Consider the following 15,910-nt stretch of genomic DNA (forward strand, 5'->3'; position numbering starts at 1 on the left):
TGCCTTGCCCACCAGCGAGAAGGACGTTTCTGGGTACCACCTCTTCTCGTCCTGCCCCTTTGCCCTCCTCCCTCCCCCACATGGCTTTGAACTTTCTTCTCTTGGCTTCTGGGAGGACACACTTTCCTGATTTTCCTCTGACCTCATTGGCCGCTTCTTCTCAGCCTCTTGGCTGCCTCTTCCTCCCCTTTTCCTCTCTGAGCCCAGTCTCTAAATGACGGGGGACTGGGATCCCAACCTCAGCCCTCTTCTCAAGCCTCATTCTGCTCCTTCTCTCCCCAGGTGATATTCTCTCACTCTGTGGCTTTACGTGCCATCTACATGCCAATTCAAGACCTTTCTGCTGAGCTTCACTATCAGAGATCCTTACGTAACAATTCAAGCACTCACTTGACATCGCCACTTGGGTGGCGCCATTAGATATTTCAAACATAACATGACCAACACAAAATTCTTGATCCCAAACCTAATCCTCTTTCCCATCTCAGCAAATGGTACCTGGAATCTCCCTGGATGCTCAGCCCCCAAACCTAAGTGTCATTCTTTTTTTAAAAAAAATTGACATATAACATTATATTAGTTTCAGATGTAAAATATAATGATTGACTATTTCTATATATTGTGAAATGATCATCACAATAAATCTAGTTCATATCTGTCACCATACATAGTCACAAAAATTTCTTCCTGTGATAAAAATTTTTAAGATCTTCTCTTGGTAACTTTCAAATATATAATATAGTATTATTAACTATAGTCACCATATTCTTCATAACATCCCTATGACTTATTTATTTTATAGTGGAAGTTTATACTTTTTAACCCCTTCACCCATTTCACCTCCTGAACGGACCAAATTTGATCCTGCCAGGGGCCCTTGCACTCCAGCTCCCTCAGCCTAGAATATTTTCTCCCCAGATCTTCAATGGGCAGATCACAGTTGGGTATAGCAAGCCTGTGAGTTTCTCATGGGTAATGCCAGCCTGGAAGAATATGGCTGGACTTGGGATATTTTGCTGGTTAACCACTTGAGAGGCCTGTCTTCCGGGTAAGAGTGTCCCGGCAGCAGGAGGCAGAGGGTTACATCACCAGAGGTAAGAGCTAAGGGGGATGGAAGAGCTGGTATTATCTAAGAAGCAGCAACCACTGAGGAGAGGACCAGATGTTTGCCCTTTTCCTCTTCTTCTGTTCTACCCCAGCCCACTGGAGGAGTAGGAGCCCAGAGAGAGAGGATCTTTAAATCAGAGAGGAGGGTTTTAAGTTTTAAATGGAAGTGCGTTGAGATTTATTCACCAAAAGGAAGCAGGCAACTATGGAATCAGTCGGCTCAACTCCAGGGCCGTTGTCCTCCTCAACACCAGTCTGTTGCCCCGGCTCTCAGTCTTATTTACTCCTGTTCTGGAAGCTGGTTTATTCCCTTCTCCAGGGAAACAGAAGACTAAAAACAGATGGGTTGTTCATCTGCTAGAAATTGTTTGTGTTTACCATCTATGGACTCTAGACCCCATCCCACTGGAAGGATTTTTTTTTTTTTAAACATCTTTATTGAAGTATAATTGCCTTACAATAGTGTGTTAGCTTCTGCTTTATAACAAAGTGAATCAGTTATACATATACATATGTTCCCATATCTCTTCCCTCTTGCATCTCCCTCCCTCCCACCCTCCCCATCCCACCCCTCTAGGTGGTCACAAAGCACCGGGCTGATCTCCATGTGCTATGCGGCTGCTTCCCACAAGCTATCTATTTTACATTTGGTAGTGTATATATGTCCATGACACTCTCTCACCCTGTCACATCTCACCCCACCACCTCCCCATATTGGCAGGATTTTTAAATGCCCTTCCCCTACCAGAGGCCCTCAGAATGTTGATCCAGGCAAAGAAGGCATGCAGCCCCACTGCAGTTCCTCGGTTCATGAAGATGGCTGTTGGTCTGCATTCCATACGGTGCTTTGCAGGGTTTACCAGTTTAGGTGACCAGACATGCTGGATTTCCCAGTACCTACCGGTTGTGTGCCTGCTGCCCTAGCCTCATTATTAATAGAATTCCCTTTCAGTCAGTCTCAAAAAAGTATGATAAATTAAGTGGCCACTCTACCAAATATTCATAAAAATCAGTTGAGGGAGGCAACTTCAAGGCACCCTTGAGCTGGTTCATGACAAGGACTAAGAAAAAGGACAGACACGAGCAGTTGAACTCAGAGAAGGCAGGAAGGAAAGCCAGGCTAGTGCAGGGACTGTCCCCCAGCCTCCTTGGCCGTGAGCTCTGACCAGCCGTGAGAGAGGAAATGCTGAGGACTGCTGTCCAAATTGTTTCGGACACTCTGGATAACTGCCACCTACCCTTCAGCTAGCACAGGGCGGACAGACCAGAGTCTTTATTCAAGGCTTGTCATCCTTGACAAGTTCGAAACTAAAGACTCCCGGGGGTGTTAGAGAGACATCATTAAACATTGACCCAGGTGTCACCGCGGGCTTGCCCTCCCACTGAGCAGGTAGAGTGAGTCACACAGAGTGAAGACAATGATCTTGGGGTTCCGCTTTACTTAACAGGTTTAAAAAAAAAAAATCCATTTTCTGGTCCAAAAAAGGTAAAGAGAGAACACAGGTACAACTCTGCCACTGGCCAGTTCATATTTCTGTATCTCTTTTAGCCCTATTTCCCCTCCCCCCGCTTTTTTTGGACTAGCTCCTTTCTGAAATTCAAAACTTTGAATAGTCTACGGAAAATATGTGTCGCCGGTTCTGCCACAACCTTCTGATTCTCAACAACAAATGATGTTTCAAGTCTCTTCTCTCCTGTTTCACCTTCTGAACATTTCCAGATCTGGATACGGGGTTCTGTTGAACCCAAAAGGCACCGGTACCTGACACCACTCGGGACTCATACTTTCTGCAGCGCCACCTAGACCAAAAGGCTGTTACAGCAATCCCCAAAATGTATTCATTAGAACACTAAATCACTCATAGGTATTATATGAGAAAACAAGGTTTCCGTGATCAAAGATGCTTATTGAAATGCAGATTTTAAAACATGTCTCTTTATTACAGGACTTCTTAGAGCTTTTAATGTGCAAACATGCAAGCAAAGCCCCAGTAAAGAGAGGGAATATTGTGAGGTAACCCCCTCCTCCTTGATGATGGTGCCATTTTTATTTTTGGTAGAAAATCTGGAAGGATAAGCGTTTAAAGCACACACTTTGGGAAACATTGTTCTACTAGCCTTACTAGGAGTATATCCTTACAATGTACAACTAATATATGTAAAGCACTAATTATATTAATAATATTGCAAGAGCCTTTTCTTTATTTCAACTTCCATGATATTTCAATATGATGCTTCTTTCTATTACCACTGAAAAGGTGGATACGTTGAACTATTATATAGTCTTCTTTTACAATTCTATGAATTATGCTGTATATAGACTGTGGGTAATATTCTTAGTAAATTACATCTACTTGTGAACTAAATATTGTATTATTTTGACTTTGTGCCATTGCCCACCCTTGTTGAGCTTCAACATTGCAAAAAATCAAAATCAAGAAATCAATGTGCTTCATAAAAGGAGCATCTATCAATATATTTTTTTAAAATCAGTTCTGGTCTAGGTGTCCAGCAAACTTCCTTTAGCACCAAGCAAGAGCAAAAACAAACAAAACCCCCAAATACCAGACATAGAGATGGAGACCCCTCTTCTTCCTCAGGCTAGATTTCTGTTAGATTCCAAAGCATATTGTAGTGGAAATCTGAAGGTTCCTGGTGGCCTTGCATCTCTGCTATGCACAGTATTTCTTACGTGATTTGAGGAACGCACTATGGTTGTAGTTTCTTGAGTGCTTTATCAGAATTATTCTTCTGAAAAGCTCGAGGAACATAAGCCAAAAGTCACCCGGAGAAGGTTTAAGCATCAGTGCTGTATTTCAGTGTCCTAACAAATAAATAGTCACAATGCAGGCTGGAAATGTCAGGGGTGCATGCACACCACATATCTGCCTTGTAATTCATTTGCTTTTTTTTCTCTACTGATACATTTAGAAAGAAGTGCTCGGGCTGAGAGGCATAGAATGAAAACATAAAATGAGTCCAAATCTTTTCCTTATATACTGTGATGATCATATTGATAAAACATTCATAAAGACATTTATTGAAGGGGTGATCTGATCCATTTTGCATTCCCAATTTTCATTTTTTACTCTTGTACTTGATTATGGGTGTCTGTAGCCTGGAGAATTCTAGTAAAAGAGGCCCTTTTAAAGCTAGTAAAAAAAAAAAAGCCATATTGGTTTTTCTTAAAGCATTTTCCAAATATTTTTACTATAAAATAAGTAAGAGAGAAAAGTTTCCAAATTGCACAAGTCCACAGCTTCCTGAAAGCGCACTGAAAACTATGCAGAATAATTTTGATTAGGCTGGATGACTGTGCCAGTCTCCAAACAAGTGGTTATTCTGTTGTGACATCTGCCAAGCAATGTGTCCATTGTGCTCTGGAATTTAATTCATTTTAAATTACTCCATCCAAATGATAAAACATGAGATGTTCTACACTCCAGGGGTAAAATACAATGATTGTTTTTAGTGTGACCACAACTGTTAGCTGGGAAGCAATACAGCCTGTTCTAATTAGGCCCTGATTATTGTCTTCTGGAAAGCAGCTAGTTCAAGAAATGTGAGTGAAATCCTGTTAAATGGAAGGATTGGCATAAACAATCTTGCTTACTCTGGTGTGACTACAAAGCTGGCAGAGCCACATGCAAAGGCTTCCCAGAAAGTACAGCAATAGTCTTCAGAAAAGAAACTATTTCAAAACTGAAAGATGCTTGGGGTACTTACTATAGGATACAGTTTAATATGTGTACCAGTATAATCAACAAATTATTTTACTGATCCAGGATTCTGTGCAAATGCCCCCAAATCCAAAATATTATAACTGCCTGTCTAAAAAGTATTGTGAAAGTTCCTAAGAGTTGTATGTGGTGGGGAACACTGCCATCTGTAAACATTAATGATTAGGCAGTAAAAAAAACAAAACAAAGCAAGTTGAACCTCAGGAGAAAATACACACATACACACACATAAGAATTTATGTCTCCCATATGCCACGTATTTAATATAAGCTTTGGAAACAAGTTCAGATGAAATAAAAATCAAAGTTCTCAAAAGGTGAAAGATTAACTTAATCACTAAATCTTCCCTATTGACCCAAACATCAGTATGTTTTTTATTTCTATGCAAAAGTATGCCTTCAAACTGCTTAAATGATATATGATACACAAACCAGTTTTCAAATAATACAGCCAGTCATCTTGCAATTTAAAAAAATTAGGTAAAAGATATTATAACACATTTCTCACACACACACACACACACACACACCCCAGTGACAAAATTTGGCCTCTCCTAAAATGGAAGACCATTAAGAGCGGCCAGAAAGGAACACCGTGTCACCCCTCCCTACAATCCAGGTAGTTTCCTTTAATCCAATAGCAAATCTGGGCATATTTGAGAGGGGTGATTCTAACAGCCACGTTGAAATCTTGTGGAGAACCGTTCATGTCTACCCACTGGTGCCCGGAAAAGATGCCAATAATTTTTCGCTCCCACTTCTGTTGCTGTCTCTTCCACATCCTCACGTAGACCCCGGACCCGCTGGCCCCGGGCTGGGCGTCACACTGCTGGTACAGCAGGTCATAGGTCTCATCTTTGACATCACAGAAGCGGTATACCAAGTTACCCGGTCGGTCATTGTCATAACCGGAGAAGTGGATTCTGCCCCCTGGCAGCTGCTTGGCGGGAGGGCTTACCCCAATCTTCATGAACTTTCTTTTGTGGGGTTTTTTGAGTTCCAGGAGGGCATAGTCATAATCCATGCCAATGTCATTGGCATTGCCCTTGATCCAACCCTTGGGCACATGGGTGCGCTTCACCCGGATCCACTGAAATTTCATCTTCTCGGGCACGGCTGAGCTCGAGTCGTTGGCCCCTCGACCACCATCTTTAAACTTGGGCTTCAGGAAGCCCACTCGAAGTTTCTGGGTTCCTTTCACGTAGGTTTTCCCATCGTGTATGCAGTGGGCAGCCGTGAGGACGTGCTTCTCCGCCACCAGGGTGCCGGTGCAGCCTGTTGATAACTTCACCGATGTTGAGAACGGGTAGTTGAGCAGGAAGTCCTTCCCAAAAATGCTGAATCTGCTGTCGTAGCCATAAATCTGCCGCTTCCTTCGAGACTTTCCCGAAGACTCACCCTCACCACTTCTGAGGACATAGATGCCCACCTGTGTCTCGGTGCGGCTGCCGTTGGCATAGAGGGTTTCATAGGACAGGTACTGCTTGGCCTCTTCATAAGTGGGCAGTGGACTTCCCTTATGACACTGGGGGCCACACGAGGAGGACACTTCCAATTTGGCTTCGGCCCCAAAGTGTGGCTTGGCCAAGTTTAAGGTGGATTGGGGTAAGACCACGGGGAGGCGGTAGGCAGGCCAGGTGGGCTTCCAGTGGGCGCCGTAGGGGCTCACCTGCCCATCAGCACAGAGGAGGACGAGGAGGAGGAGGAGGAGCCCTGGAGTCCCCGCCATGCTGAGCACCACCCTGCAGGAACAAAGACAAGCAGGTCAGGAGGGCGAGGGGCTGAGCGCTCCTTTGCTGGGGAGGCAGCCTGGGGGCATGCCTGTCATTGTTTCAAGACTGTGAACCCTGTTCATTAATCGGGGTGTGGAGAGGAATCCCTAGGTAATGGTCTCACTCACAAGGCAAGGGCTTGACCTTGTTTGTTCCTGTGGCTGGGTGCCCAAAATGAAATTGGGTATTCCTTCCCCTTGATGTTTAAGATGCCCCTAAGGACGGCCCGCTGCAGGGCAGGTGCATGGAGTCGTTAATACACAGATGAATTGCTTGACCAGCCCTGATAGCCATATAATTTTGAGCCTTCTTTGTGCTTGATTCTATACTTTCATCCTCTCCTACCTTCCTGGTCCCCCTGCCTTTCTTTCCTTCTTTCCTCTCAATCTCATTACAGCATGTACTTGCTCATCTAGAGGGTAAATTTAAATTACACAGGTTATTGAGTGACTAAGGCATCAAGGAGGGATGGGTCCACAGTGTCACACTTACTGGGACTCTGATTGCTTTTAAATCGTGAGTGATTGAGAAGAGGGCATGAGACTTTTTTTGTTTTGCTTTGCTTTGAATTTAGAACAACCTTAACTATTATAAGTTTAGTTTCAGAGTAACCAGGCCTCTGACAAACCAAATATTCCTTCATCCTTTGGATTTTGTTGTATACTACCAGGGTCTCTGTCAAAGATCTAAAGCTCTAATAGTGCATCAAGTATCACACTATGACTATTTTCTATTCCTATTTCAAGTAACTATTGGTTACCTTTTCAGGTCTGTGCATCTGTGTTCCCAGCTAGTCTAAATGCCTTGAACTTGGGCCTATGCTAGCAACTCAACAAAGATTTATTGAAGGGATAGTTTGTATTTATGAAGAGTGAATGAATGAATGATTAGTGTGGCTCAAAATATATATATATATTTTTTAATTGGGGTATAGTTGCTTTACAGTGTTGTGTTCGTTTCTACCATACAGCAAAATGAATCAGTTATACATATACATATATCCCCTCCTTTTTGGATTTCCTTCCCATTTAGGTCACCACGGAGCACTGAGTAGAGTTCCCTGTGCTATACAGTAGGCTCTCATTAGTTATCTATTTTATACATAGTATCAATAGTGTATATATGTCAATCCCAATCTCCCAATTCATCCCACCACCCCCCCTTGGTATCCATACGTTTGTTCTCTACATCTGTGAAAAAATATTTTGAATGATGCATGCTGAGTGCTAACGACAGAGATGCACGTGGATGATGTGGTAGCTCAGAGAAAGGGCGTGGAATCCAGTTGTGGGGAGAAGAAGAACAGGGGAGGCATCCCGGGGCAGGTGATGCTTGAGATGGGTGTTAAAGCTGAACAGAAATTAGCTAAGACAGAGTGAAGGGGACACTTAGAAAGAGGGAAAAACAGTCTGTGCAAGGGCAAGGAGACAGGCAACAGTACAAGTCACTTCAGTAACACACTAAGCTCAGCAAGGGTGGAACAGAGGACATGGTAGAAGCAGCAGGCAAGAGCCAGCTTATGCAGGGCTGTGTATACTAGATGAAGAAGTTTGGATTTTATCCTGAAAGGTATGTTTAAAGACCCAGAACAATCATCCCACAAGAGAAACAACAACAACAAAGATGATTGGAAGTACTCTTATAAATATTGAAGCATCAGTTGGCTCAGACTGGCTCCGAATCTTCTGTTCAAGAGAAGCTGACTAGCAGGTAGATTAATTCATTCACAATTAAGGACCCCAAAACAAGGACAAGGAGGGGTTAGGTCTTAAGAAGCTAGTGGGACATAGTGGGAGTGGGAGTCAGGAAGAAACTGTTTCACTATTCTCACGCTTCCTCTTTGAGAATACAGAGCTGCTAGCAACTTTTGGGTGCCTTTTGCTTTCTTTTACATAAAACTGGAAAATCCCATTGATCTGATCTAGTCCAGCTGAGCATGCCAAGCCATCCTCCCAATATGCACACACTATGTTTTCCAGTATGTGCTTGCCCCACCTGCCTCTGGGATCTGTTTTGCTTGACTCTTTCTGATTCCACTTCTGTCAAGTGCGTGGCTGGAAAAGAAAGAAATGAAGTCCTGGAAAAGCCAATTGCTTGGGACTTCCTGATTCCTTGAAACTGTTTCTCTCCATTTTTCCAAATAGGAAGGGTCCCTGGGCCCTTTGGCATGGAGGAAATATATCTAATTATTTCTCTAAATCCTTGAAATCATGGGGGGCATGTGTATGTGCATGTTTGCGTGCATGTGCATGTGCGTGTTTGTTTGTGCTGGTTGAGGGTATTGCCAGGACTAAAGGTTCTAAATGGATGAGGGAGGGGATGCTAATGCGGGTAGAGCCCTCTTCCCTAAGGGGGACTTTGGGGGTGGGTTAGGTGTGGTGAGGAAAACACTTCAGGAGACTTCAGGGGATGGTTCTCTCTGATTATTCCCATCTCCTGGCCGAGGACCCAGCCCTTGGACATACCTAGGGCTTGGACAGCCTTTTCTCTGTATAAGTTGCTGTGTAGGTGACAAAATGCTCCCGACACCAGAATCCCTGCCAAGTGTGATATGTACTAGGAGGAATCGTGTATTTCCCACAGGGCTTCATCTTGGACCCCTACATACCACCCCCTCCTCACTTTGACTATAACATGGAGAACATTAACGCCTGTTAACACTGAGCAACAGATGTGTTAAGCCAAGTTTACTTCAGCTTATCTTTTTTTCCTTATACATTTATTTATTTATTTATTTATTTCTGGCTGTGTTGGGTCTTCGTTGCTGCCCGCGGGCTTTCACTAGACATGGCGATTGGGGGGCTACTCTGTTATGGTGCACGGGCTTCTCATTGCGGTGGCTTCTCTTGTTGCCAGAGCACGGGCTCTAGAACGGAGACTCAGTAGTTGTGGCACACGGGCTTAGTTGCTCCGCAGCATGTGGGATCTTCCTGGACCAGGGCTCGAACCCATGTCCCCTGCATTGGCAGGCAGATTCTTAACCACTGTGCCACCAGGGAAGCCCCCTAGATGGATTTTTAAAAGTGTATTTGAACTAGTTTCAGACTCGTTCCTACCATTCTCTTCCCTGACACCCCAGCCAATAGACAATGTCAACGGTTGGACAAATGGATAAAGCTAAAGACACGTGTCATTGGCACAGTCCTACAGAGTGCAAATTATTTACTGCAGTAAATAATTTGCACTCTGTACTCCTAGGATCCAATTAACATACAAATTTCAGATTTAGGATTTCAAAAGGCATGTTCTAGTTGATAATATGAGCAGATTTTAACTGTCATGTTCTTCCTGCCCCTTGAAAATATCTACAACTTATGATAATATATAAGATCATACTATCTCATCTCCTCCTCTCTCTCTCCCAAGAATAATATTTTGAAAACAGGAATACTTGGCAGCTTGGATCTCTGGATTCTGTGTGTTCTTTCTTAAGATAAGCTGAAGTAGGGACTTCCTTGGTGGTGCAGTGGTTAAGAATCCGCCTGCCAATGCAGGGGACGCGGGTTCAAGCCCTGGTCTGGGAAGATCCAACATGCCGCGGAGCAGCTAAGCCCGTGCGCCACAACTACTGAGCCTGCGCTCGAGAGCCCGTGTGCCACAAGTACTGAGCCCGCGCGCCTAGAGCCTGCGCTCCGCAACAAGAGAGGCCACCACAATGAGAAGCCCGGGCACCATAACGAAGAGTAGCCCCCGCTCGCCAGAACTACAGAAAGCCCGCGCCCAGCAACGAAGACCCAACACAGCCAAAAATAAATAAATAAATAAATAACATTGTTAATGTACTAAAATTGCAAAAAAAAACCAACAAAAAACCATCCATCTAGGAACCTTGTCTTAATGAATTAACCCCCTCTCAGGCAAAACTGATTCTAATTTCATCTTTCCAAGTGCTTTCCCTGTATAGTAAAGCCCTGTTTAAAAAATACTTTCCAAGGCCTTGAAGCATGCCTCATTTCACATGTGTCACCACGGCATACCTTTTTGAAAAATGTCTGCCTTTCAAAAAGTAAACACTGTTTTTAGAAACCAGTTAGTGGGTGTGGAGAGAGAGGAACAAATCTTTTCTGGGGTATGCGTATTGGCTCTCACTGGCCACAGCTTCACTCCAGCCTCTCAACATACAGAATCAAATTTGTTCTTCAGCAAAATGAGGGTTGACTCTGCCAAAGGCCTCCCGGACCACTTACAGATCACAGGATGCTGTTAGAGGGCACTAAAGAGCCTACTGCAGACTATGGCTAGAATATTAAGACTCTAGACGAATAGCATCTAATCTAATCCAGAGCCTTCACAACTGAAATTCTGGGCAGTCAGCCAGTTTAGGAGAAGCCAGCCATCTATAAGTAAAACTGCTAAACCAACAGGGCAGGGTAAAGCTCTAATCCCTTAAAAATAAACTTTTCAGGGCTTCCCTGGTGGCACAGTGGTTGAGAGTCTGCCTGCTAATGCAGGGGACACGGGTTCGAGCCCTGGTCTGGGAGGATCCCACATGCCGCGGAGGGGCTGGGACCGTGGGCCACAATTACTGAGCCTGCGCGTCTGGAGCCTGTGCTCCGCAACAAGAGGGGCCGCGATAGTGAGAGGCCCGCGCACCAGGATTAAGAGTGGCCCCCGCTTGCCACAACTAGAGAAAGCCCTCGCACAGAAACAAAGACCCAACAGAGCCATAAATAAATAAATAAATAAATAATTTAAAAAAAATAAAAATAAAAAATAAACTTTTCAGATACCTCAAAAACACTAATTCTCTTAGTTTGAAGCATCGCTTATAAGTTCCCTATATTATTCTTTCAACTCTATTCATTACTTTGTGTGGTAAGACCTTATTCTGAGAAGATTTTATATCTTCATTAAAGTTTCTAGGGCTTCCCTGGTGGTGCAGTGGTTAAGAATCCGCCTGTCAATGCAGGGGGCACGGGTTCGAGCCCTGGTCCGGGAAGATCCCACATGCCGTGGAGTAGCTAAGCCCATGCACCACAACTACTGAAGTCTGCGCGCCCACAGTCCATGATCCACAACAAAAGAAGCCACCACAATGAGAAGCCTGTGTACCTCAACAAAGAGTAGCCCCCGCTCGCCGCAACTAGAGAAAGCCCATGCGTAGCAGCAAAGACCTAACACTGCCAAAAATAAATAAATAAGATAAATAAATTTAAAATAAATAAATAAAGTTTCTATCTAACTCTGAAAGCTACAAAACTGTATTTAAAAAAAAAACTTTAATTCAGATTTAGAAATTAATGCAGGTCAAATTATTCCAAATTGATTTGGTTTTTAAATACCTGATCAGAAATTGGAAGAGAAAGTTGTATGTTCTCAGGTCCCCACCTGGGTTTAAACTGACAACTGTATTAAAGTTACAAGCTTCATAAGTTACTCACTCCTTTACCAAATGTGTGTTTAGGGTGATTTAGAAATTGTTATGAACAATGATCTCTTAGTCTTCTAGCTCTGGTCTTTCCAGGTCTAAGATTCTCTCATTTTATAATTTTCCAGGGTCACAAAAGTCCAGGTCAGGCAGTATGTTGTTTATAGACAGCGTCTGCACTGTCATTTACTGCTCAGGAGCTTTTACTCAAAGAATTGTGGAAGGCGGAGGCACAAGGGGAAAGGAAAAGAAGGCGGAGGCACAAGGGGAAAGGAAAAGGAAAATTTATCATGCTAATCTCTTGCCTGTCTGGATGGCAAGGTTTCCCTTATCTGTTTGCAAAGGAAACAAAGACCTCCAGCAGAGGGCAGCTTTCAAGAATGGAGTAGAGGATGGCTAGGTGAGAAAGCTCTTAGGAAAGTCTTGGGGCAGAGAGGAGGAGGGGGACACACCCTACTCCAGCTCAGGGCCTTTCCTAAGGCATTCACACCTTGCCCTGACCCCTTCCCCATTAATAAAACACTTTAAAATTAGGTTGGTGGCTTTGCATTAATTTCCCAATTCACCTGATACTAGAATAATTCCCCAGGAGACAATTATTGTTTCCATTTTTATAAACTCTTGGTAAGCCTTAGCTATGCCCATTTAAGTTTATTTAAACATAAACACTCTAGGATGAAAACAGTCATAATTTCACTACTGAAAAGGTAACTAATGGGTCACATAATTTTTAATTCTCTCCTGCCTTTAAATGAATCATTTTATCATTATAGAACTGTCTGGAAAACTCACACCTTAAAAAAGGAATGAACATTTCCAAACCTTATCCTTATTATTAACCAACAAGGACCTACTGTAGAGCACAGGGAACTCTGCTCAATATTATGTAACAACCTAAATGGGAAAAGAATTTGAAAAAGAATGGATACATGTATATGTATAACTGAATCACTTTGCTGTACACCTGAAACTATCACAACATTGTTAATCGACTATACTCGAATATCAAATAAAAAGTTAAAAAATAAATTAATTAATTACAAAAAATCTGGACAAAAAAATTCAGGTCTACAACATTTCATTTCTAGGAATAAGCCTTTACTGGATAAGGAGTCCTTAGATACATAATTACCTTTTAAAGTTCCCAACTAAGTATTTTCATGCATCACTTCACCTAAATGACAAAGCCGAATGGAAAATGAAGGTAAGCTAATATTTTCTCACCATGCTTAGTAATATGGAAACAGTATTCCTTTTCCAGCTCTGTATATCTGACTCACAAGAGGGTTACACTTTCCATGTTCCATCACTCAACATGAGCCGCTGTCCCTCTGTCCACTGTCTGAAAATATTTATACCTTATGAAGATGCTGCCACTTCATAAGCCCACTAATAACCTTACAGTGAAGGGACATTGCACATTATCAGATGTGCAGACAACAATCACTGCTTGGAGACTGTAGCACTGAGATGGCTCTCTGCCAGTTCTACACCTTGAAAACTGCAACAACACAGGTCTCCTCAAGGGGGCAAGTGTTTGGGATAATGGTTTAACTCCTATAGCAAAGAAGCGCTGGCAGGGAAAATCTAATCCTCAGGATATAAGTTCTCTGTTGTACAACGTCTGAATTCCTGTGACCACTATAAACAGTAATGACAGAAAGAAACAGCAGGGAAGTTTGTTAGGATAAAAGTTTTGGACACCATTTGGAAGGATGGCAAAGGGTTTTTCCATGGACTCTCTGGCCAGGGATACTGAACAGTGAAACCACGCTAATTCCTAAAGCAAATAGCTAAAAATGAACAAAGCTCTGGGAATACTCTGCAGCCAGGCATGCTCTCATTTTCCTGAGGCACAGAACCTGTTAAAGGGAAACAAACCTAATCACATAATGGTTTAAGAATTATAGTCTTGTACAGGAAAGAAATGCAGGGTATTTACAAGCCCAGCTACCCTAAACATAATCTTGTGGTCAAACGAAGTTTAACTTCTTCTCTATCAGATTTTAGGCAAAATGAACTACCCTAGTGAGCCTGGGACAAACCTGGCAGCAGAACAAGAGCAGAGTATAAAACTGTCAATGGTGAGACCATGAGAAACGAATTCCCTGGAGTTGGGGGCGGGGAGGGGAGTTAGGCATGAATAATGGCTGGTGGATTAAATCCTAAGAGATCTATGAGAAAAGATGTGCAGGAGAACCTGAGACTCTTAAACACTGCAGACAGGGGCCAGAAGTGTTCTCAGACCCACTAATGGGCACTTTGGCACTTATACTACAGACAGAAAAATGCACCCACATTCACCATCTACCTGAATAAGTTGTCACTGTTACAAAAATGAGATCCATTTTAGTTACCTTGGAAGAATGCTTCCTTTCCAGTTCAGGCAATGGAAAGGATGACAAGTTATCTCTTGACTTTAAGTGGCAAAAATACAAGTGAAACAATCTATTCAAATGCAGACGGTGTGCATATGATCACAAACACTTTCACAAGTACATATAGTGGCTTGTGTGGCAGTTTCTAAGCTTCTTTTCCCCACTCCACCTCCAATCAACTCCTGTCTGACAGACTTCTTAAGAGATGCAGTTATAAGGTCTATTTTAAATGCTCTTATGCACAGGTATGATTCTGAAACAAGTGCAATAAATAGCCTGATATTAATTTGGAATTCAGCTTTTGGCCACAGCTGACTTCAAACCATAAATTCAACTCCTTACCACAGGGCCTCGTCAAAATGATTCTGGCATTGGCCTACCTGCTCCTGAGGAGGGCACAGGGACCCCTCAAGTTCAGTTGCAGAAGCTAAGAGAAGGCAACCCTAAGCCAACACCGATCCTGAACAACCAGGAGCTTTCCACCAGCCAGGGGCTGTGTCTGAAGTCTCATGGATGTCACCCAAAAGGGAATTAAACAAACAGGCTTTTTATCAGCCACTTTCTCATGAGATGTTCGAAAGCAAACCTAATCTGTATTCCGGAGGGGAGTGGTGGTTTTCCTTCATCTAAATAATTCTTCTCCTTCCTCTTTTAAAACATTTTTGAAACTTTTTTCAAACTGTTTTTTTTTAAACGTTAACTAGTGATGAATGTCCACAGGCCCAGGAAGAAATATTTGCTTCCAGCAACTGTTGATAGTTCACAGACAGTAGTTTCTAGGGATGCGCAGGGTTATCAATCAAGGCACCAGAGAAAAGAGCCTCTTTGCTGCAGTCTCCTTGCTTGCTAAGGTTTGTTCACAATCACATGCCCAGAATTTAAAAATTAATGTTCAGATCTTGTTGGAATACGTATGTGCAAAACTCAAGGGAAAAAGTGAGGGTGTGCGTGTGTGTCTGTCTGTGTGTGCATGTAGGAGGTGCCGGGTGTTGTCATCTTCCAGCCGGAGGACAGCGTGCCCAGAGCGGGCTCTTTCTTTACTCCCACCCAGCATCCGAAATGGTAGTTGCAAAACTTTCCTTCCCCACCCGATCCACGGGTGACACCGCGTGAATCCAAATGCCCTGCAGCTCCTGAGTCTCCGCGGAGCTCCCCCAGGCCGCCGGTCCCACCCCTCGAGCCCCGAGGGTAGCCCAGGCGAGGTCTCCGGTGCCGCCCCCCCCGCCAGCCACGCAGCCCGCGGTCCCCCCGCCTCGCGCCCACCGACCCTTTGTTCCACGGCCCCCGCCGGGCCGGCGCCTTCACTCACCCGCGCCGGGTCGCCCGCCCGGGCCCCGGCTCGCCGCGCCGCTCAGACAGGTGTGGGGGCCGGGAGGGCGCGCGCAGCTCCCATGCCGGCTCGGCGGCGCGACTGAGTGCGAGCGGGCGGGCGGGCAAGCAGTGCCGGCGGCTGCCGGTTCCGCCCCCCGCGCCTCCCGAGCCCGCCCGCCCCGCCTCCGGCCTCGGGGAAGCCGCGCGGCCGCCCCCCGCCCCACCCCGCCCCGCA

General features: G+C 44.2%; 1 protein-coding gene across 1 annotated transcript; it reads right to left on the minus strand.

Moving 5' to 3' along the window:
• Positions 1 to 1,521: 1,521 nt before the first annotated feature.
• PRSS23 (serine protease 23) lies at positions 1,522 to 15,829 on the minus strand. Its single transcript, XM_082410274.1, has 2 exons — positions 15,674 to 15,829; positions 1,522 to 6,588 (listed from the first exon to the last, which is right to left on the minus strand). Exon 2 carries the CDS (start codon positions 6,573 to 6,575, stop codon positions 5,445 to 5,447), a length of 1,131 nt encoding a protein of 376 aa, XP_082266400.1. The 5' UTR covers positions 6,576 to 6,588; positions 15,674 to 15,829; the 3' UTR covers positions 1,522 to 5,444.
• Between the last annotated feature and the right edge of the window lie 81 nt (positions 15,830 to 15,910).

Source organism: Balaenoptera physalus, assembly GCF_965194825.1.
Source record: "Balaenoptera physalus genome assembly, chromosome: 10".
Classification (NCBI taxonomy): Eukaryota; Metazoa; Chordata; class Mammalia; order Artiodactyla; family Balaenopteridae; genus Balaenoptera; species Balaenoptera physalus.

What these genes read in the sequence shown, in the direction of transcription:
- PRSS23 (XM_082410274.1), bottom strand. Translation starts at nt 6,575, where the DNA reads ATGGCGGGGACTCCAGGGCTCCTCCTCCTCCTCCTCGTCCTCCTCTGT.